At 36.6% G+C, this 22,768-nt stretch overlaps 1 protein-coding gene across 1 annotated transcript in view; it reads right to left on the bottom strand.

Annotated features, from left to right (window-relative positions):
- LOC122809095 (myosin-1B-like) overlaps positions 1-22,768 on the bottom strand; it is a 38,767-nt gene that overhangs the window by 10,710 nt on the left and 5,289 nt on the right. Inside the window, exons 11-32 of the mRNA XM_044080323.1 lie at positions 20,995-21,113; positions 20,742-20,891; positions 20,481-20,651; positions 20,092-20,398; positions 18,249-18,319; positions 17,989-18,076; positions 17,097-17,214; positions 16,290-16,413; positions 15,912-16,048; positions 15,569-15,824; positions 8,077-8,319; positions 7,799-7,975; positions 7,568-7,713; positions 7,385-7,475; positions 5,967-6,356; positions 5,749-5,875; positions 5,489-5,607; positions 4,863-5,059; positions 3,005-3,188; positions 2,744-2,909; positions 2,421-2,545; positions 2,000-2,308 (exon numbers count right to left, since the gene is read on the bottom strand). Of these exons, the coding sequence (XP_043936258.1) occupies positions 2,000-2,308; positions 2,421-2,545; positions 2,744-2,909; positions 3,005-3,188; positions 4,863-5,059; positions 5,489-5,607; positions 5,749-5,875; positions 5,967-6,356; positions 7,385-7,475; positions 7,568-7,713; positions 7,799-7,975; positions 8,077-8,319; positions 15,569-15,824; positions 15,912-16,048; positions 16,290-16,413; positions 17,097-17,214; positions 17,989-18,076; positions 18,249-18,319; positions 20,092-20,398; positions 20,481-20,651; positions 20,742-20,891; positions 20,995-21,113 (3,815 nt within the window). The remainder of the gene's footprint in view (positions 1-1,999; positions 2,309-2,420; positions 2,546-2,743; positions 2,910-3,004; positions 3,189-4,862; positions 5,060-5,488; positions 5,608-5,748; positions 5,876-5,966; positions 6,357-7,384; positions 7,476-7,567; positions 7,714-7,798; positions 7,976-8,076; positions 8,320-15,568; positions 15,825-15,911; positions 16,049-16,289; positions 16,414-17,096; positions 17,215-17,988; positions 18,077-18,248; positions 18,320-20,091; positions 20,399-20,480; positions 20,652-20,741; positions 20,892-20,994; positions 21,114-22,768) is intronic.

Raw genomic sequence — 22,768 nt, forward strand, 5'->3', positions numbered from 1 at the left:
TTGTAGAATTTGTTCACCCTATCACCACCAAGAAATATCACTTTAAGGTTACTGCTGATTGTCACAGTAATAATTTGATTAATCTGGCTAAGTGTAGAGCCTGTAATTGTTTCTATATAGGTAAGACCAATAGGTCTTTACTAGAAAGAATGAGGGAACATGTGTATAATATGAATAGGCTTAATGAACATAATGCACTAGCCAAACATTATCTGGAGTATGGACAAGAACATAAATTTGGATTTAGGGTGATAGAAACTTTAAAATCCAACATTTGAGGTGGTGACTTTAGAAACTTTACTGAAGAACGTGAGTTATCATGGATCATTAGTATGCAGGTATATAGGTTCTCTGGCATCAACGAGAGAACCTCTATAAAACCAGCTTTGAAAGCTAGGGGCCTCTTTAAATGAATAAGAGCTTTTTAATTCTTTTATTAGGAATGTGTTTTCATTGGTTGACTATATTTATGACCTAAGATGAATGTACTATTTAATTCATTTGATTTTGTAATCTGTTGTCTGAAGAAGCACATTTATTGTGTGAAAGCGCTTACCTTGTTATATATTTTATTAAACCTGAGTTTTATATGGAGACAGTTGTGCTTTGGTGCTATTTTTTTATTCAGTGAATTAATACCTATTTAAACTTAAAATGCAATATTAAAAAATGTTTAATTTTGGTGCCAGACCAGGGATGAATTTCCTGTTCCCACATCCAGTTGTCCAAGTTACACTTGAATTGGTTTAGGGAAGAGCTCTGCTTCACATGAATGGGGACCCTGTTCCAGAGAATGGATAGTCTTTGGAGCATATATATGTCTGTATAGCATGTTCTGTTCATATCACAGGCATGGTTTAAGTCTCTAGAACAGTTCTGGTGCTGCTGTTTCTTTTGTGGATATACAGGAAGTCAATCAGGGTGGGGTCTGACAATGCCTTGTATGCCGGGCATAAATCTCACCTCAACAGCCTGTAGGAGACAGACTACAGGAATAGAACCCTGAAGTGGTCTACATAGGGCATGTTACTTATACCCTGTGTTCTTTTAGTGAGGAACTTCTGTTGACATTCCATTTGCTGGATGTGCCTGGTTAGGTACATACCAAAGGGGGCATTGTACTCAATGTTTAGTATGATGAATGCTGAATACAGAGAAACAGTGACTTCCTTGAGCCTAGATGCCATACCTTTGTTTATAATTTGCATAACATACTATGATTTTCCACAACTGTTGACACGAGATGGCCAAAGACTAGATTACTGTACGTGTGTGTGTGTGTGTGTGTGTGTGTGTGTGTGTGTGTGTGTGTGTGTGTGTGTGTTCTTTGTTGACTAGGTGGGTGAGCTGGTCCTACGACCATTTTCAGCCATAGGCTCATAGCTGTTTACTAGGTTAATGACGACAAGGAACTTTTTAAGCCTAACCATGCATCCCAAATCTCCGACAAGTTCTGATACCCTTGATAAGTGTAAGCATGGACCTGGGAGATTAACCATTTACAGGTTACCTGTTTGCATGAGAGACATAGGTGCCAAACCAGGGATGAATTTCTGGTTTCCCATCCAATTGTCCAAGTTGCAGTTGAATTGGGTTAGGGAGTAACTCTGCTTCACATGGATGGGGAGCCTGTTCCAGACAGTGTAGTCTCTGGGATACATACCTATCTCTCCAGCAGGTCTTATTTATATCACAGGCAAGGTTTAAGTCTTTAGAATGAGTAATTTTGATACTGTTTGTTTTGTGGATATGCAAGAGGTCCATCAGAGTGGGGTCTGACAATGCCCTGTATTCCAGGCATAGATCTTCCCTGAAAAGCATGTAGGAGACAAAATACAGGACTAGGGCCTTGAGGCGGTCGGCATAGCACATATTACTTATACCCTCGGATGTTTCTTGCCCTTCTTCATTGTTTTCATTACAATGAGTCTAAAAGTAATAACAAGCATGTGGCATGGTTCTGTACCTCTTTTTGAAAATATAAAGGTGTACATTTTACCTTAAGTTGACCTTGAGTGTTCCTCAGGTGTTTCTGTGCCTCAGCAGCTTGTCGGTTGGCATGGCTCAGCTGAATTTCCATCTCATTCAGATCTCCTTCCATCTTCTTCTTCACTCTAAGGGCATCATTTCTGCTCCTGACTTCAGAATCTAATGTGCTCTGCATGGATTCCACCACCCTTGTATGGTTTCTCTTCAGTTGTTCAATCTCTTCATCTTTCTCTGCAATCTTTCTGTCTACTTCAGACTTGATTTGGTTCAGCTCTAACTGAACACGGAGTATTTTAGCCTCTTCATGTTCCAGTGATCCCTTTTCATAAAAATAAAAACAAGCACAGACAAATAATATTTATGTAAGTGAAGTATGTCCACACTTGAAAAAATGCAACTTATGTTGTTCATATTGGTCTGGATGCCTGTACCTCTGCCTCCTCAAGTGCAGCCTGAAGGTCACTCTTCTCCTGCTCAACCTGCTTTTTGGCTTTTTCCATCTCGTGGACGCACTTTCCAGTCTCTCCAATTTGTTCAGTTAGATCTGAGATTTCCTCTGTTTTACAAGAATAACAAAAATATTAACATCATGAAGTTTTTTGACACAAGATTGTTTGAATGTTGCAAATTGCTCCCTACAAAATAGAACAATTTATTCATTTTTCTCTGTGCATTTTCTATAGCATAATTTTTAGACTAGTCTAAAAGACCAAACATCCAAGTTTGACTTCCATTTTAAGACTTTACAACTTACGTTGTAAGTTTTTATTTTCACGCTTCATGGTTTCAAGCTGGTCCAGAGTTTCCTCATAGGCATTTTTGAGTTTGAAGATTTCTGTACTGAGGCTACGAGATTCCTTCTGAGCAGCTTCCAGCTCAGCCTGACCTTCTTCATGCTTCTGCTTCCATTCTGCCAGAACCTTCAGGAAAAACATAAATAGAATGAGTTCTAATTGTAAGCTATACCAGGTATGTTCAGACAAGTAAAATACCATTAACAAGTACTATAATTTACCTTGTCAAAGTTTCTCTGCTTTTTGTCAAGAGCTGCAGCTGCAGAGTTTGATCTCTCAACGTCGATCATCAGATCTTCAACTTCAGCCTGAAGTCTCTGCTTGGTCTTTTCTAAGGAAGCGCATTTGGAGTTCACAGCCTCAATTTGTTCCTCAGCTTCCTGCAGACGCTGAGCAAGCTTTTTCCTTAAATTGCATAATGTAAATGTTATGAAATTATTCCTAATATATATCATATTAATGCTTGTACTTTATCTTCTCAAAGAGCTGTTACCCTGAAGTGCAAATCTCTGAAAACAATTTATTAAAAATGTAAGTTCAAAGGAAAAGTCAGTGAATATTGATGCCTGAAAAAGAGTTACTTCAAGTAAACCAACAACATTACTGCTAAACATATTATCTGTTTTACATAGTGGTCACTGTAAGTGTCCTTATGTAAGGGTCTTTTTTCCCTGGGTTCCTATTACATAATTGACAGCTTACATTGTCAAATGCTTAAATATCGACACCTAAGTGTCGCATGCATAGAAAAGCGAACGGCCACATATGCAAATTCTTTTCTTGAGAAAAAGTCGTTTGACCGTTATCGGGGATTTGCCCTTTCACCAATGTAGAACGATCTTGGAGTTGGTATATTTAGTTGGAGGGGTGTGGGGGGCAAAGCCCCCCCACTATGTTTGGGTTTTCTTGTTTATTTTGTTTACGGACGGCCTAGCAAATTCTTTCCCGAGAAAAGAATTTGCATATGTGGCTGTTCGATATTGTAAGGTTTCGACGCTTAGGTGTTGATGTTTAAGCATTCGGCAACCTAAGCTGTCGATCATATGATATAGATGCCTTTTTTCCCTACGTCTCTGTGCTTAAAATATGCTAAGTGAATTATTGTACTCTTAGAAAAAGGACAAAATCCAATACCTGTCCTTTTTCTAGGGTGGGATAACATGAGATTTAGTATATTTCTAGTCTGGTGGTGCAAGTGAGCTTACTGCCTGTATCATAATGTTAATCTCTTTACTGTAGTGCATTTAGCTTACTGTTATTCACATCTGTCATTTTTGTAGTCCAGTGTATCCTTAGTAAAACTATCAAACACAGATCCCCTGAATCTGGATAAAGTAACCAACGATAAAAGTATAATATTCCAAAAAAGCCAACAACTCATTGGAATACACACAGCAAAACAACACTTTAATACAAAATAGTAAAAATATAAAACATGTGAGCGTTTTCACAGAGTCCTCTCTGCTTCCTCAGACATACTACAGTAACTGCTGCTCTTGTTTAAATAATGATACATCAAGGTCATATCCAATCACTTAGCATCTTGATTGAATAAATAAAAGTTAAAGGCATACACTATACAAACACTATATAAACAATAAATCATATAAATAGTGAACTAAAATATATGTAAAAAAACTGTAAAAACATGCTGTATAAAATTAGATAGTGGTAAAACCGTAAAATATATGTACAAATATTAGAAGATGTGACCAAACATAATAATCAATGTTTCAAAGCCCTGTTCCTAAGAAAAGGTTTCAGTGAAACCTTACTATTTAGTCCAGGTTATTTATTCAATCAAGATGCTGTTAACTGATTGGATATGATCTAGATGCATCATTATTTAAACAAGAGCAGCAGTTACTGTAGTATGTCTGAGGAAGCAGAGATGACTCTGTGAAAGTGCTCACATGTTTTATATTTTTACTATTTTGTATTAAAGTGTTGATTTTCCGTGTGTATTCCAACAAGTTGTTGGCTTTTTTGGAATATCCTTAGTAAAATGTGATTCACCCATATTTAGTTTGACAAGCTGACCTAAAACAAAAATGAATGTTTAAATTAAATATGACTTACTTTGCCTCTTCAAGCTCTTCTGTGCGCTGGATAGCATCTGTTTCATATTTGGTTCGCCACTGTGAAACCTCGGTATTGGCTTTGGACATGGATCTCTGAAGTTCAGCTTTGGCTTCCTGTTCTTCCTCAAACTGTTCACGAAGTAGGTCACAGTCATGACGGGCAGACTGCAAGGCATGAGCCAAAGCATTCTTTGCCTATAATGAAAACAAAAATATAAAAGTGTTTTGTTATAAACTGTTTATGTCATCATGGAAAGAATGGAACATCATACACATGCTCAGTTATTCATCTAGGGTTCTTTCTCTGAGCACCACCCTTTATTTAAATTTCTTTATTAGAGACTAATTATTCTGAGCTATCCATCTAGGGTTCTAATTCTGAACCTCACCTATTTTAATTTCAATTTGTTTGACATTGACACAGACTTATTATTCTGAGGATTAGAGAACAATGTACTTAAGTTATGTGCCTTCTGAAAAACTTCTTAATGTGGAAGGAAGCACCAATCTTAATTTTAAGGTTTATACTCTACATTAATTTGATAAGGGCATTTTATAATATATTTTCAAAGTCCCTGGAGTCCTATACTCACTGGATATTATTAATCATGTCCCATATTTTACCTTAACTTCTTCTTCCAGATGCCTCTTCAGTTCCTCAGTCTGTTGAGTAAAAGCTTGTTTACCCCTTGTTAGCTGTGAAACCAGGGCTTCCTTCTCTTCTAGCTGGCGTGCAAATTCACCTGAAAAATTTTTTTTTTATAAAAGCAGTTACTTAAATACAGTTTATCCTACAACAGTCTTTTTAATGTAAGGATATTTACATAATATTATTTGTTTCTATTTTCTTTGTATATTTAGTATAGTAAGCGGTAATTCAGTACCTGTTTCTGTTTGCAGTCTTGCTTTCTGGGCAGTTAAATCGCTAATAAGGCGCACATGCTCATCATCCTTTGACTTAACCTCACTGAGTTGATCTTCCAGTGATCGAGCAAGTTTTTCAAGATTTGCCTGCAATTCACAGTAAGAAATATAAGTTCATGAAATAATTTGTTTTGGAATTCTTAACTTATACATATTTATTTTCTTTTATAGAACAGACCTTTGATTTTGAGACAGATTCCATGTTGCTGGCAAGATCGTCAATTTCCATCTTCAGTTCACTTTTTTCCTTCTCCAGTTTTTGCTTCACACGTTGCAGGTTATCAATCTGTTCCCCAAGCTCTGCTACAGTATCAGCCTGCTTCTTACGGAGAGCAGCAGATGTGGCTTCGTGTTGCAGTGTGGCTTCTTCTAGGTCACGACGCAGTTTCTGAAACTCTGCTTCACGTTTCTTGTTCATCTCAATCTGGGCAGAAGTTGCACCACCAGCTTCTTCAAGTCTTTCACTGATTTCTTCAAGTTCTCTGGCAAGGTCAGCCCTCTGCTTTTCTATTTTTGCTCTGGAAGCACGTTCGGCTTCAATTTCTTCTTCAAGCTCTTCAATACGTGCCTGAAATTAAAAATTAAGATTAACTCTTTTACAGTTTACCTCAAAATAAAAATGTGGTCTGATAAGTCTGCATTTCAATCTACCACTAATTGCAGCACTCTCAAAGCACTAAAGACTACAATTCTAGCAGTCTTACATAAAAACATTAAAACAATACATACTCTTAGCACCGAAATCTGCCAGTTTGTAACCATGCCCCCTCAGTGTGAATATCACTGCCTAACAATCAGGAATGCTAAATGGCTACATAGCAAAGGACAGCTCTTTATGTTTTTACATTTTGAAAGCTTCCCCTCCATAGCTGCAAAATTTCTACTGATGTGTCCATCCTATAATCTGAGAAATGAGACACATTCAGGACTATTGTTGCATACACCCAGAACCTGCCTTCACTGCACAGCTTTTCTGCTCAAGGTGCTACACTATGGGACTCACTATCTGCAAACCTTAGGGGACTAACCTCCTACTCCAAATTAAGGTCTCACCTTAGGCCTCATCTACTCAAAGCAGCAGTTCCCATCTCCTTTATTTCAGGTCATATTATACAATATTTGACTCCCAAAGCAATGTTACCAGTTAATCCATATTGGCTACTTCTCTGCCATGCATTTAATTTTTGACACTTTATATTCTTCACATTAAATGTCCGTACTTCATCCTCAGCCTGCTTTCTTCTCCCCCATTTTTGTAGTTTCCTCACTATGTGCTGCATTCCTGCTACATACCAGTGACTGTTGTTTATAACCAGCAAAGACAGTTGTCATCAGTACAATGTGAATATATTTTGGTTACTTGATACTAACTTTACATATACATATATATATATATATATATATATATATATATCCATGTTATATCTTTATAACCTGTGGAAACAGCTGATTGTATCTACACACTGCTTGTTTATCTTGCACTTTTCCTGGGCTGATCTTGCAATTTTTCCATATGGATCAATGCTCTAGCCTGGTAAATAAAAATCATAAATATATAATTACATACATTTATTCACTGGTAGAAGAAAAATATACCTGCAGCTCTTTGATTTTTTTCTGCAGTTGTGACCCCATAGCTTGTTCATCCTCTATTTTGCTCTGCAGCTGGCTAAGCTCAAAGTCTTTCCTATAAGAAAAATTCACATGTGAAAAATTAACACAATCCAAATGCATAATGCATTCAGTTTGTTGCTAAAGGTAGAAAGCCTCATTACTAACTTTTTTAGCTTTTCTTCTGCTTGTTGCTTGTCATTTTCAAGATCCAGAACAGTTTCTTGTGATAGTTTTAAATCTCCTTCTAGCTTTCTCTTGGCTCTTTCAAGATCCATGCGTAATTTTTTCTCTTGCTCCAGGGAACCTTCAAGCTGCACATAGAAATAAGCACTCATTTAACCATTCTATTAAGAACACAGTCTGATTATATTTCCTGTTTTGCTAGAGCATACTTACATCATCAACTTGTTGTTCAAGCTTTGTCTTGGCCTTTGTCAGAGTGTTGACTTTGTCTTCTTCAGCCTGGAGGTCATCAAGAGTCTGCTGGTGAGCCTCCTGAAGGGCCTTCTTCTCCTTATTTAACTTAGCAATGCCTTCATCAAGGCTTGCTAGTTCTTCTGTCAGGTTTTTTACCTAATTTTGATAGAAAAATATGTGATTCTCCTATTTTAAAATATCTAGAAGAGAAAACAAAATACAGCAAATGAGTATCCCTACAAGTTTCTAATATATACCTTATTTTCAGTGGCATGTTTCTCCTTCTCAACCTTTGCCAGAGTAAGTTCTAAGTCATCAATGTCTTTCTTAAGCTCTGAGCACTCATCCTCCAGTTTCCTTTTTTTGGCTGTTAACTCAGCATTTGATTCCTCCTCATCTTCCAGCCTTTCATTCAACTCTTTAACTTTGGCTTCAAGCTGAATCTTACTCTTGATGAGTCCATCACATCTTTCTTCTGCATCTGCTAGGGCCTCAGTTTCCTGTTAAAGTTATTTATAGAATATTTTTATTTAAATTGTTCTTAGAACACATTAACCTTATTTTTAGTTGTAATAAGAAGTTCTGATTTGCTTACCGACTGAACAGATAGTTGAAGGTCATTCTTCTCCTGTGAGAGGGCAATCATTTTCTCTTCTAGTTCCTTTCTTCTGGCCTCTGACTTTGCCAGTTCGGCCTTGGTCTTTTCAAACTCTTCCTTCATGTTGGCCATTTCTTTCTCAGACTCTGCACTCTTCAGCAAAGGCTTTATTTTGAAGTACAACTGCATCCATGGCCAGGTCTTGACATTCATGAATGATCTGATGTTATACTGGATGGTAAAATGGATTCCCTGTTAAGAAAGCAACACAGTCATTATTTAATATATGCTTCAATTGGACTTTGTGTGAGTCAGGTTAAATACTGCTCTATCACATACCTCCTTTCCATCATCTTCTTAAATTCAAGTCTCATTACATAACCACGACAGATGGCTTGTATGCAGTGATAAGCATTGCAAGTTTCTCATCTCGCATTTCCTCAAGGGTACCCAAAAGACCAGCTTTGAAGAATACCTACATTGTAAGGAGCAATAACACATGGATGTCTGTTTTAGCCTTATATTACAATGAACCTCAAACAGTAGAATTAAAGTAGAAGTTCAGTGGTGTGAACATAAGAAATGGAATACCAAATCTACTAAAGGTTCAACTACAAGGTAAAAAAGCTTCCACCTCTATAATTAAAATATACAACTGCTATGTACAAAAATCTATTAAAATATGTTGTGTTCTTAAGAAATGTGGAGGTTCTTACCTTAGTGTGTCCAAATCTGTACTGGGTATGATCTACATCAATGGATCCCAGAAGTTTTTCTGATGCCTTCTTACTGTCAATGAACTGACCCTCAGGAATGGCACTTGCATTCAGAACCCTGTATCTGTTTTAGTATATTTAATTTGAGTTAATACATATGGAATATTATAATCAAATTGCGTTAACAGTAATGCAACTATTTCAGTTCCATCTTTAAACATAATAATTTTGCACAATAATTAAGACAAAAGTTCCCCAGTTTGTTTGTGTCTTTCGGCTTTTTCCCGGTTAGGGGTCGCCACAGCGGAACTCCGGTCCGCTAATGATTGGCAGTAGATTTTTACATACCAAGTTGCCAGCTCTGATGCACAACCTTCAATGAAGGTACGCCCATTCACGCATGTCTCCACACAGAAGACACTCTAGCTGAGAATCGAACCGAACAGCGTCTTACTATGAGGCGACAACGCTACCGCAGCACCACCACCGCAGTAAAGAAGTTCCACAATATTTTCCCAAGAAACTCATAAAGCATTTCAGTCCTTTTTAAATTCACCTACTATAAATCAGTAATTGGAATTAGAAAATATACAGAAGTTCCCCAGTATATTTTCTAATTCCAATTACTGATTTATAGTAGGTGAATTAAAAAAGGACTGAAATGCTTTATGAGTTTCTTGGGAAAATATTGTGTATTGCATATTATTTAAACTGTTTCATATTATGGCCTCACATAAAATATCTTTTGTTCTGCAGATGTTTTGTGTAAAATTGTGGTAATTTAAAACAATGATAATTATTACAAACCTTTGTTTGAAATCAGCATAGATGATTCTGCTTGGAAATCCTTTCCTGCAAATCCTGATACCTTCTAGTACACCATTACATCTCAGCTGATGCAATAAGAGCTCATTGTCCATTACACCTAAAACAACAAATCAAAGTATAAGATAAACATATACCCTTTACTAAGTACAGCTGGTTTATAGTTTGGCATGAACATCTCTCTGTATACACTTGCATGCATATACATTTGATATATAAATAGCCCATAGTTGGCCATCAATGATTATGCAATTTCCTATAACCAATCACAGTTTTACATTTTTCCAAAAATAGATATATCCCGATCACAGATGGTCAAGTAGTGATTATTTTTATCATACACTGGAGTTATTTTAAAAAAATATATTTCTTATCTTTTTAATAACTCCACTAATTAAATAAACTTTATCTTGACTTACTTTTCTGTTGTGGGCAGACAGGCTTGGGATGCAGAGCGTGTCTGGTGATGCCCAAATATAACCTTTTGGCTAAGATCAAATGTGGTGCATGGCTACCCTTAGGATACCGAATACTCAGTATGCAGCAGTGTCATTAACAGTGTCGCTTGTCATTAATTACTACTGTGACACTCTCCCTAGATTAATTATTTGCATTTGATTCTTTATTGGTATTAAAAGTTACATTGTAAGATGTGGTGTGTCTGCTTATCTTTGCTGTGCTGGGCACATTTGTCTAAATTTGCAGTGTACTGTTAAATTTTCAATGCTGAGTTGCCAAATGCAGCCGTTTTCTATTTTTTTAAAACTGATTAGCTAAGCAGATGTTTTGATGCAGTAATTGCAGTTTACTTACAACATTCAAATAATTCCACTAGTACTCTGTTTTAGAATAGTTGTAGAATATGCATAATTACCTGGTGTTTTGGTTTCATTGGGAATCAGACAACGGACAAAGTGAGGATGAGTGCTTCTCAAGTTAGTCATCAGCTTGTTCAAGTTTTCCTGTAGTTCAACAAATAGAAAACAGAGTCCTTATTTCAAATGCAAACTTTGGTTTTATTAAAATTCATTAATTTAAAACCATAAGCCTGCTATCTTCATTGGTTAATGTAATTGACTCTGACCAGAGTAACTGCTTTATACAGTGTTTGTAATCATTTATTTATATACATACCCTGAAGACAGCAGATACTGTCTGGAAGGAGGAGCCCTTCTTTTTACCACCACCCTTCTTTCCGCCAGACTCTAAGATAAATTGAAAGGAAACAGAAATTTAAAATATTATAGGGTAACAGTTTACTTCTGATATGCAGTACTACAGTGCTCTGCAAAACTGGCTTAATGCAAATAATAGTATAACATTTGTGGCCAAAGTGTCTTCCTAATCAGTTTTACTATAATTGTTAACTACAGATTCTTAAGAGGAAGCTAAACCATGCCCTGAGTTTGACAAAACTCTCTTACATTCAGACTAATAATAAAGATGGAAACACATTAGCCATTAATAGTAACGATCCAAATTTTTAGCTGTCTAGAATTGACCTTAAACTCAAATTTCTTTAGCTCCTGCTTCAGCTGAATTTGGTAACATCATACTAAATAAATTAACTGAACTGTTAAGTGGTAAAGATCAATTACATACAAGTGTTTGTTTCCAGGATTGACCGAGGAGCACTGTTCAGATTAAATGACCTTGTTTAGCTTCATAATGGCAGTGGAATGGCCCAAACTCGGGACTATAGCATGACTCTCATTAGCAGCTCTAATGCTTAGTGCTATCTGCTATACTGCAAGGCCAAGAGTAACACACTTGTATCTCTGCTGATTTTGTGATGGTGACACATGAGACACAAAGCACTGTGCAACAAATAATTAGCAGTATTTTTCCAGTCATGTACATTTTATATATTTGAAACATGATACAAGATATTTTGTTTATACTGTCAAACACATAAGTATATGATACAATCTATTGTGTACATGTAGCTCTACTTTCAAGTATGTGCTGAAATGTGTTTTCTGGTGCAACTATAGTAAAGAAACTCTGTTTTGTGTGTGTGTGTGTGTGTGTGTGTGTGTGTGTGTGTGTGTGTGTGTGTGTGTGTGTGTGTGTGTGTGTGTATAGCATTGATGTCTCCCTACTGTAGCCTGATTCTGGATGTCAATGTTAATACAAGAAGGTTCTCTGTCACGTTATCAGAATATTATTTTTATTGTATTTGGTTGTTTATTGGAGTAGTGGACTGATCCATAGGGACATATTTTGGTCATAGCTTGGAAGCACTGTCTGGTTAATTGACTTCATCAGAGACATAGAACAGTCACACAACCACCACCAAACACTGCACCTTATTTCTGTGAGGTGAATACCTTAACCACTGTGCCAATAACTGTTTGTTAAGTGTTACGTTTTGATGCAATAGTATTTATGCATTAAATAGAGGCTTTTGTTTTTAGTTTTTTGCTTTTAGAAGCTTTAAAAGTTTGAATTTTTTTTCTTGATGAATGCAGCATTTTTATTGGATAAAAGCTTGTATATAATGACTTGTAGTTTAAGTGTTTTAATATCTCTGAGGAAGTCTGATCAAGATGAAAGAGCTTAGATCGATTAAAAGTTTTTATATTAGTGGACATGATTCTAGTTCCTTTGTGTATTTTAACATTTAGCAAACAGTTTCTTACTGTGAATGTTTTTTGGCTGCCTTTTACCATCTTACAGCTGTCTTGGTTTGCTGAAGAAGTTTGGTCATGGCCGTGTTGCTGTTGTGAGATCTATTTTACTTTGCAACGTCTTTGTGTTCATCAGAGGCACGCAGTAGACAAGTGGAGGCTGAGGGAATGAACCCTAGGCTATAGGATGAATCTCAATAATGGCTTGTAGCCCTAATCCACTATGCTATCTGCCACATGGAGTACTAAAGAGTACGTCAGAATATTACATTTGTTGTATATCAGTAACTGGCATAATACTAGTCTTTGTTTCCTTGTCAGGCCAGTATAATTACCTTCTGCACCCCCATAGGCTGCAAAGAGGAAGGCAACCAGTTTCAGGGAAGATTTCTGGTAGAGCCCCACAACGGTTTCATTCAGTGGGTCCTTATTCTTCTCCAGCCATCCAGTGATGTTGTAATCTACAGTGCCAGCATAGTGCACCAGTGAGAAGTGAGCTTCAGCCTTTCCTTTGGCAGGTTTGGGCTTCTGGAAGTTGTTGGACTTTCCAAGATGCTGTTCATAGAGCTTGTTCTTGAAGGAAGTGTCTGTGGCCTTGGGGAACATGCACTCCTCTTCAAGGATGGAGAAAATGCCCATAGGCTAGAAAACAGAATATTACTGTTAAAAATTTGGAAATTAAAATTTTCTAAATAAAAATATTTCAGATGAAAGCATCACTCACCTTCTCAATCAGCTCAATACAAGCAGCCAGGGCAGCAGTTGCACCACCAGCTTCTTCAAGTCTTTCACTGATTTCTTCAAGTTCCCTGGCAAGGTCAGCCCTCTGCTTTTCTATTTTTGCTCTGGAAGCACGTTCGGCTTCAATTTCTTCTTCAAGCTCTTCAATACGTGCCTGAAATTAAAAATTAAGATTAACTCTTTTACAGTTTACCTCAAAATAAAAATGTGGTCTGATAAGTCTGCATTTCAATCTACCACTAATTGCAGCACTCTCAAAGCACTAAAGACTACAATTCTAGCAGTCTTACATAAAAACATTAAAACAATACATACTCTTAGCACCGAAATCTGCCAGTTTGTAACCATGCCCCCTCAGTGTGAATATCACTGCCTAACAATCAGGAATGCTAAATGGCTACATAGCAAAGGATGTTTTTACATTTTGAAAGCTTCCCCTCCATAGCTGCAAAATTTCTACTGATGTGTCCATCCTATAATCTGAGAAATGAGACACATTCAGGACTATTGTTGCATACACCCAGAACCTGCCTTCACTGCACAGTTTGCACAGCTTTTCTGCTCAAGGTGCTACACTATGGGACTCACTATCCGCATACCTTAGGGGACTAACCTCCTACACCAAATTAAGGTCTCACCTTAGGCCTCATCTACTCAAAGCAGCAGTTCCCATCTCCTTTATTTCAGGTCATATTATACAATATTTGACACCCAAAGCAATGTTACCAGTTAATCCATATTGGCTACTTCTCTGCCATGCATTTAATTTTTGACACTTTATATTCTTCACATTAAATGTCCGTACTTCATCCTCAGCCTGCTTTCTTCTCCCTCATTTTTGTAGTTTCCTCACTATGTACTGCATTCCTGCTACATACCAGTGACTGTTGTTTATAACCAGCAAAGACAGTTGTCATCAGTACAATGTGAATATATTGTGGTTACTTGATACTAACTTTACATATATATATATATATATATATATATATATATATATATATATATATATATATATATATATCCATGTTATATCTTTATAACCTATGGAAACAGCTGATTGTATCTACACACTGCTTGTTTATCTTGCACTTTTCCTGGGCTGATCTTGCAATTTTCCCATATGGATCAATGGTCTAGCCTGGTAAATAAAAATTATACATATATAATTACATACATTTATTCACTGGTAGAAGAAAAATATACCTGCAGCTCTTTGATTTTTTTCTGCAGTTGTGACCCCATAGCTTGTTCATCCTCTATTTTGCTCTGCAGCTGGCTAAGCTCAAAGTCTTTCCTATAAGAAAAATTCACAAGTGAAAAATTAACACAATCCAAATGCATAATGCATTCAGTTTGTTGCTAAAGGTAGAAAGTCTCATTACTAACTTTTTTAGCTTTTCTTCTGCTTGTTGCTTGTCATTTTCAAGATCCAGAACAGTTTCTTGTGATAGTTTTAAATCTCCTTCTAGCTTTCTCTTGGCTCTTTCAAGATCCATGCGTAATTTTTTCTCTTGCTCCAGGGAACCTTCAAGCTGCACATAGAAATAAGCACTCATTTAACCATTCTATTAAGAACACAGTCTGATTATATTTCCTGTTTTGCTAGAGCATACTTACATCATCAACTTGTTGTTCAAGCTTTGTCTTGGCCTTTGTCAGAGTGTTGACTTTGTCTTCTTCAGCCTGGAGGTCATCAAGAGTCTGCTGGTGAGCCTCCTGAAGGGCCTTCTTCTCCTTATTTAACTTAGCAATGCCTTCATCAAGGCTTGCTAGTTCGTCTGTCAGATTTTTTTACCTAATTTAGATAGAAAAGTATGTGATTCTCCTATTTTAAAATATCTAGAAGTGAAAACAAAATACAGCAAATGAGTATCCCTACAAGTTTCTAACATATAATATACCTTATTCTCAGTGGCATGTTTCTACTTCTCAACCTTTGCCAGAGTAAGTTCTAAGTCATCAATGTCTTTCTTAAGCTCTGAGCACTCATCCTCCAGTTTCCTTTTTTTGGCTGTTAACTCAGCATTTGATTCCTCCTCATCTTCCAGCCTTTCATTCAGCTCTTTGACTTTGGCTTCAAGCTGAATCTTACTCTTGATGAGTCCATCACATCTTTCTTCTGCATCTGCTAGGGCCTCAGTTTCCTGTTAAAGTTATTTATAGAATATTTTTATTTAAATTGTTCTCAGAACACATTAACCTTATTTTTAGTTGTAATAAGAAGTTCTGATTTGCTTACCGACTGAACAGATAGTTGAAGGTCATTCTTCTCCTGTGAGAGGGCAATCATTTTCTCTTCTAGTTCCTTTCTTCTGGCCTCTGACTTTGCCAGTTCGGCCTTGGTCTTTTCAAACTCTTCCTTCATGTTGGCCATTTCTTTCTCAGACTCTGCACTCTTCAGCAAAGGCTTTATTTTGAAGTACAGCTGCATCCATGGCCAGGTCTTGACATTCATGAATGATCTGATGTTATACTGGATGGTAAAAATGGATTCCCTGTTAAGAAAGCAACACAGTCATTATTTAATATATGCTTCAATTGGACTTTGTGTAAGCCAGGCTAAATACTGCTCTATCACGTACCTCCTTTCCATCATCTTCTTAAATTCAATTCTCATTACATAACCACGACAGATGGCTTGTGTACGAGTGATAAGCATTGCAAGTTTCTCATCTCGCATTTCCTCAAGGGTACCCAAAAGACCAGCTTTGAAGAATACCTATATTATAAGGAGCAATAATACATGGATGTCTGTTTTAGCCTTATATTACAATGAACCTCAAACAGCAGAATTAAAGCAGAAGTTCAGTGGTGTGAAGATAAGAAATGGAATACCAAATCTACTAAAGGTTCAACTACAAGGTAAAAAAGCTTCCACCTCTATAATTAAAATATACAACTGCTATGTACAAAAATCTATTAAAATATGTTGTCTTCTTAAGAAATGTGGAGGTTCTTACCTTAGTGTGTCCAAATCTGTACTGGGTATGATCTACATCAATGGATCCCAGAAGTTTTTCTGATGCCTTCTTACTGTCAATGAACTGACCCTCAGGAATGGCACTTGCATTCAGAACCCTGTATCTGTTTTAGTATATTTAATTTGAGTTAATACTTATGGAATATTATAATCAAATTGCGTTAACAGTAATGCAACTATTTCAGTTCCGTCTTTAAACATAATAATTTTGCACAATAATTAAGACAAAAGTTCCCCAGTTTGTTTGTGTCTTTCGGCTTTTTCCCGGTTAGGGGTCGCCACAGCGGAACTCCGGTCCGCTAATGATTGGCAGTAGATTTTTACATACCAAGTTGCCAGCTCTGATGCACAACCTTCAATGAAGGTACGCCCATTCACGCATGTCTCCACACAGAAGACACTCTAGCTGAGAATCGAACCGAACAGCGTCTTACTATGAGGCGACAACGCTACCGCAGCACCACCACCGCAGTAAAGAAGTTCCACAATATTTTCCCAAGAAACTCATAAAGCATTTCAGTCCTTTTTAAATTCACCTACTATAAATCAATAATTGGAATTAGAAAATATACAGAAGTTCCCCAGTATATTTTCTAATTCCAATTACTGATTTATAGTAGGTGAATTAAAAAAGGACTGAAATGCTTTATGAGTTTCTTGGGAAAATATCGTGTATTGCATATTATTTAAACTGTTTCATATTATGGCCTCACATAAAATATCTTTTGTTCTGCAGATGTTTTGTGTAAAATTGTGGTAATTTAAAACAATGATAATTATTACAAACCTTTGTTTGAAATCAGCATAGATGATTCTGCTTGGAAATCCTTTCCTGCAAATCCTGATACCTTCTAGTACACCATTACATCTCAGCTGATGCAGTAAGAGCTCATTGTCCATTACACCTAAAACAACAAATCAAAGTGTAAGATAAACATATACCCTTTACTAAGTACAGCTGGTTTATAGTTTGGCATGAACATCTCTCTGTATACACTTGCATGCATATACATTTGATATATAAATAGCCCATAGTTGGCCATCAATGATTATGCATTTTCCTATAACCAAGCACAGTTTTACATTTTTCCAAAAATAGATATATCCCGATCACAGATGGTCAAGTAGTGATTATTTTTATCATACACTGGAGTTATTTTAAAAAAATATATTTCTTATCTTTTTAATAACTCCACTAATTAAATAAAACTTTATCTTGACTTACTTTTCTGTTGTGGGCAGACAGGCTTGGGATGCAGAGAGTGTCTGGTGATGCCCAAATATAACCTTTTGGCTAAGATCAAATGTGGTGCATGGCTACCCTTAGGATACCGAATACTCAGTATGCAGCAGTGTCATTAACAGTGTCGCTTGTCATTAATTACTACTGTGACACTCTCCCTAGATTAATTATTTGCATTTGATTCTTTATTGGTATTAAAAGTTACATTGTAAGATGTGGTGTGTCTGCTTATCTTTGCTGTGCTGGGCACATTTGTCTAAATTTGCAGTGTACTGTTAAATTTTCAATGCTGAGTTGCCAAATGCAGCCGTTTTCTATTTTTTAAAACTGATTAACTAAGCAGATGTTTTGATGCAGTAATTGCAGTTTACTTACACCACTCAAATAACTCCACTAGTACTCTGTTTTAGAATAGTTTTAGAATATGCATAATTACCTGGTGTTTTGGTTTCATTGGGAATCAGACAACGGACAAAGTGAGGATGAGTGCTTCTCAAGTTAGTCATCAACTTGTTCAAGTTTTCCTGTAGTTCAACAAATAGAAAACAGAGTCCTTATTTCAAATGCAAACTTTGGTTTTATTAAAATTCATTAATTTAAAACAATAAGCCTGCTATCTTCATTGGTTAATGTAATTGACTCTGACCAGAGTAACTGCTTTATACAGTGTTTGTAATCATTTATTTATATACATACCCTGAAGACAGCAGATACTGTCTGGAAGGAGGAGCCCTTCTTTTTACCACCACCCTTCTTTCCGCCAGACTCTAAGATAAATTGAAAGGAAACAGAAATTTAAAATATTATAGGATAACAGTTTACTTCTGATATGCAGTACTACAGTGCTCTGAAAAACTGGCTTAATGCAAATAATAGTATAACATTTGTGGCCAAAGTGTCTTCCTAATCAGTTTTACTATAATTTTTAACTACAGATTCTTAAGAGGAAGCTAAACCATGCCCTGAGTTTGACAAAACTCTCTTACATTCAGACTAATAATAAAGATGGAAACACATTAGCCATTAATAGTAACGATCCAAATTTTTAGCTGTCTAGAATTGACCTTAAACTCAAATTTCTTTAGCTCCTGCTTCAGCTGAATTTGGTAACATCATACTAAATAAATTAACTGAACTGTTAAGTGGTAAAGATCAATTACATACAAGTGTTTGTTTCCAGGATTGACCGAGGAGCACTGTTCAGATTAAATGACCTTGTTTAGCTTCATAATGGCAGTGGATGTAGAGACTGAATGGCCCAAACTCGGGACTATAGCATGACTCTCATCAGCAGCTCTAATGCTTAGTGCTATCTGCTATACTGCAAGGCCAAGAGTAACACACTTGTATCTCTGCTGATTTTGTGATGGTGACACATGAGACACAAAGCACTGTGCAACAAATAATTAGCAGTATTTTTCCAGTCATGTACATTTTATATATTTGAAACATGATACAAGATATTTTGTTTATACTGTCAAACACATAAGTATATGATAAAATCTATTGTGTACATGTAGCTCTACTTTCAAGTATGTGCTGAAATGTGTTTTCTGGTGCAACTATAGTAAAGAAACTCTGTTTTTGTGTGTGTGTGTGTGTGTGTGTGTGTGTGTGTGTGTGTGTGTGTGTGTGTGTGTGTGTGTGTGTGTGTGTATAGCATTGATGTCTCCCTACTGTAGCCTGATTCTGGATGTCAATGTTAATACAAGAAGGTTCTCTGTCACGTTATCAGAATATTATTTTTATTGTATTTGGTTGTTTATTGGAGTAGTGGACTGATCCACAGGGACATATTTTGGTCATAGCTTGGAAGCACTGTCTGGTTAATTGACTTCATCAGAGACATAGAACAGTAACACAACCACCACCAAACACTGCACCTTATTTCTGTGAGGTGAATACCTTAACCACTGTGCCAATAACTGTTTGTTAAGTGTTACGTTTTGATGCAATAGTATTTATGCATTAAATAGAGGCTTTTGTTTTTAGTTTTTTGCTTTTAGAAGCTTTAAAAGTTTGAATTTTTTTCTTGATGAATGCAGCATTTTTATTGGATAAAAGCTTGTATATAATGACTTGTAGTTTAAGTGTTTTAATATCTCTGAGGAAGTCTGACCAAGATGAAAGAGCTTAGATCGATTAAAAGTTTTTATATTAGTGGACATGATTCTAGTTCCTTTGTGTATTTTAACATTTAGCAAACAGTTTCTTACTGTGAATGTTTTTTGGCTGCCTTTTACCATCTTACAGCTGTCTTGGTTTGCTGAAGGAGTTTGGTCATGGCTGTGTTGCTGTTGTGAGATCTATTTTACTTTGCAACGTCTTTGTGTTCATCAGAGGCACGCAGTAGACAAGTGGAGGCTGAGGGAATGAACCCTAGGCTATAGGATGATTCTCAATAATGGCTTGTAGCCCTAATCCACTATGCTATCTGCCACATGGAGTACTAAAGAGTACGTCAGAATATTACATTTGTTGTATATCAGTAACTGGCATAATACTAGTCTTTGTTTCCTTGTCAGGCCAGTATAATTACCTTCTGCACCCCCATAGGCTGCAAAGAGGAAGGCAACCAGTTTCAGGGAAGATTTCTGGTAGAGCCCCACAACGGTTTCATTCAGTGGGTCCTTATTCTTCTCCAGCCATCCAGTGATGTTGTAATCTACAGTGCCAGCATAGTGCACCAGTGAGAAGTGAGCTTCAGCCTTTCCTTTGGCAGGTTTGGGCTTCTGGAAGTTGTTGGACTTTCCAAGATGCTGTTCATAGAGCTTGTTCTTGAAGGAAGTGTCTGTGGCCTTGGGGAACATGCACTCCTCTTCAAGGATGGAGAAAATGCCCATAGGCTAGAAAACAGAATATTACTGTTAAAAATTTGGAAATTAAAATTTTCTAAATAAAAATATTTCAGATGAAAGCATCACTCACCTTCTCAATCAGCTCAATACAAGCAGCCAGGTCCATACCAAAGTCAATGAACTCCCAGTCAATGCCTTCCTTCTTGTACTCTTCTTGTTCCAGGACAAACATGGTGTGGTTGAAAAACTGTTGCAGTTTCTCGTTGGTAAAGTTGATACACAGCTGTTCCAGTGTGTTGAACTGTGTGCAGAAGACAAAGAAATGATGTAAGCGACTTTTGCATGCTGTATTTTTGTGATCATGCTTGTATCATTAATGTATAAAACTTACATCAAAAATCTCAAAGCCAGCAATATCCAGGACACCAATGAAGAACTGTCTTGCTTGCTTAGTATCCAACTGCTGGTTGATACGGAATACCATCCACAGGAACATTTTCTCATAAATGGACCTAACCAGGGCACCAACAGCATTGTACACCTGAAGAAAGAAGTCAAATAATTTATTGGTATGATCTCAACAAAATGTCCAGATAATGAGGTAGATTTAATTTATAACTGTGCAACTGTAGGTGATCCTTTACCTGTGGGACAGTTTGACCCTTGGTAACAAATTCATTTCCGACCTTTACTCTTGGATAGCAGAGAGCTTTGAGCAGGTCTGCAGAGTTCAGGCCCATCAGGTAGGCAATCTTATCAGCCACTGTTCAATAAGGACACAATAACAGTTATTTGGATGATACTGATTACACATAATGGAAACGTCTGAGATTAAGTTACTTTCTAATTATGCATTAAACAGGTGTCACCAAACATTTATGGTAATATAACACTTTGCAGAGAACTCATATATGATATCAGCTCATATTCTATGAAAGCTAGTTCTTTCTGATAGAAATTCCAGGAATTCTACACGGCATCTGACATAGACCTTATTGGGTTATTACAGTACTGTTCATTGTTACTAGCAACCCAGTTGCCTTTCTTATAAATAGTGAGACATATGTTAAATATATTAATATTTCCAACTTATATTGCCCCTTCTGTTAAAGAATGGGCAGGCAGATAAGAAATGGCATAAAATACACTCAAATTACAGTGTACAGCTGTTACATTATAGTAATTATGTATTACTGTTTGTGTCACAATAATTGTCTACTTAAGCAACTCTGTCCCATTTCTATGATAACCTTGGTTGAGTTTTAGATTTTTTGTGCATTAAGAACAATTATGTAAATGTTTAAAGCAGAACAAAGAAGAAAAGTATGCAGTACAGAATCTAATATGCAGGATATGATTTGGACATAACTGCCAATAAACATAATACAACTTTAAAAACAACAAAGAACAGGTAGGATATAAAGCAATAACTCATCTCAGGCTAGGTAGGTATGAGAGATAAAGCAGAAGAATTAAGTAAAGATATCAAGGGAATAGTACACAGATTTTAGGGACTAGGATGCAGTTACATGTGCTTAGCAAAACAGATGTTATTTTGTTAATGGTCTCAGTAAAATATGTGCCACAGAGTACGCCTAGATTTGAGGTAGTCCTGTTTTAGATAAGATATGAGGAAAGGAAGATGTGATGAATGGAGAACATGCTTACAGTTCTTGTACTGAATTAACAGAGCTAATATACCAAGGAGGGAGATATTAGTCAATGTCGCAGAGCAGAAGACAAAATAGTTATTATCTGACACTTCAGTGTATCAGTTTAGGAAGGTAAACATATAGTATAAAGAAAGGCACAATGCTCCTGTCCCCAGGGTTAAAGTAATGCAGGGATATGGAGACCCTCACGCGAAGACTCCCCAAAGTGCTGAGAGGAGTGAAATGGACATTCATCCTAACCATCTTTTTAGGAATCTATAGTCACATGTGACATATCTGCCTATCTGTTTTCAAAGTAATTAATGGACCATGTTATCACAAAGAGGCACATTTTTGCATAATCAGTATGAGATTAACAGAATAAGATCACTTGTGAGAGATGCAAAGACAGCAGAGATATTAAGGGCTTTTGCCAGATATACAGAACTATCCAATCTGTACGTATCACTGCCGTGGTAATGTAGTCTATTCTGAATTATACTGCAGGACATCACAAAGTGTTTTTTTATTTTTTTCTATTGTTCTTTTTCTTTTCCTGACCAGGTTAGTCCTACTAAGCTAGTAGCCTTTTCAGGGGAGACAAGAGGTGTAATTTCTACTACTAGTGTAAATTTGGCCAGGACATCATGGAACTTTCCTTGCTCTTTTTGATAGATTGCCATGGAATCTTTTACAGCCACCTGAGCTACCCCCAACCCAAGCAGATGGGACTTCAGTTTAATGTCTCATCTGAAGGACGACACAC

The sequence above is a fragment of the Protopterus annectens genome, chromosome 8.part0 (assembly GCF_019279795.1).
Source record: "Protopterus annectens isolate FY-2018-M chromosome 8.part0, PAN1.0, whole genome shotgun sequence".
NCBI lineage: Eukaryota > Metazoa > Chordata > Ceratodontiformes > Protopteridae > Protopterus > Protopterus annectens.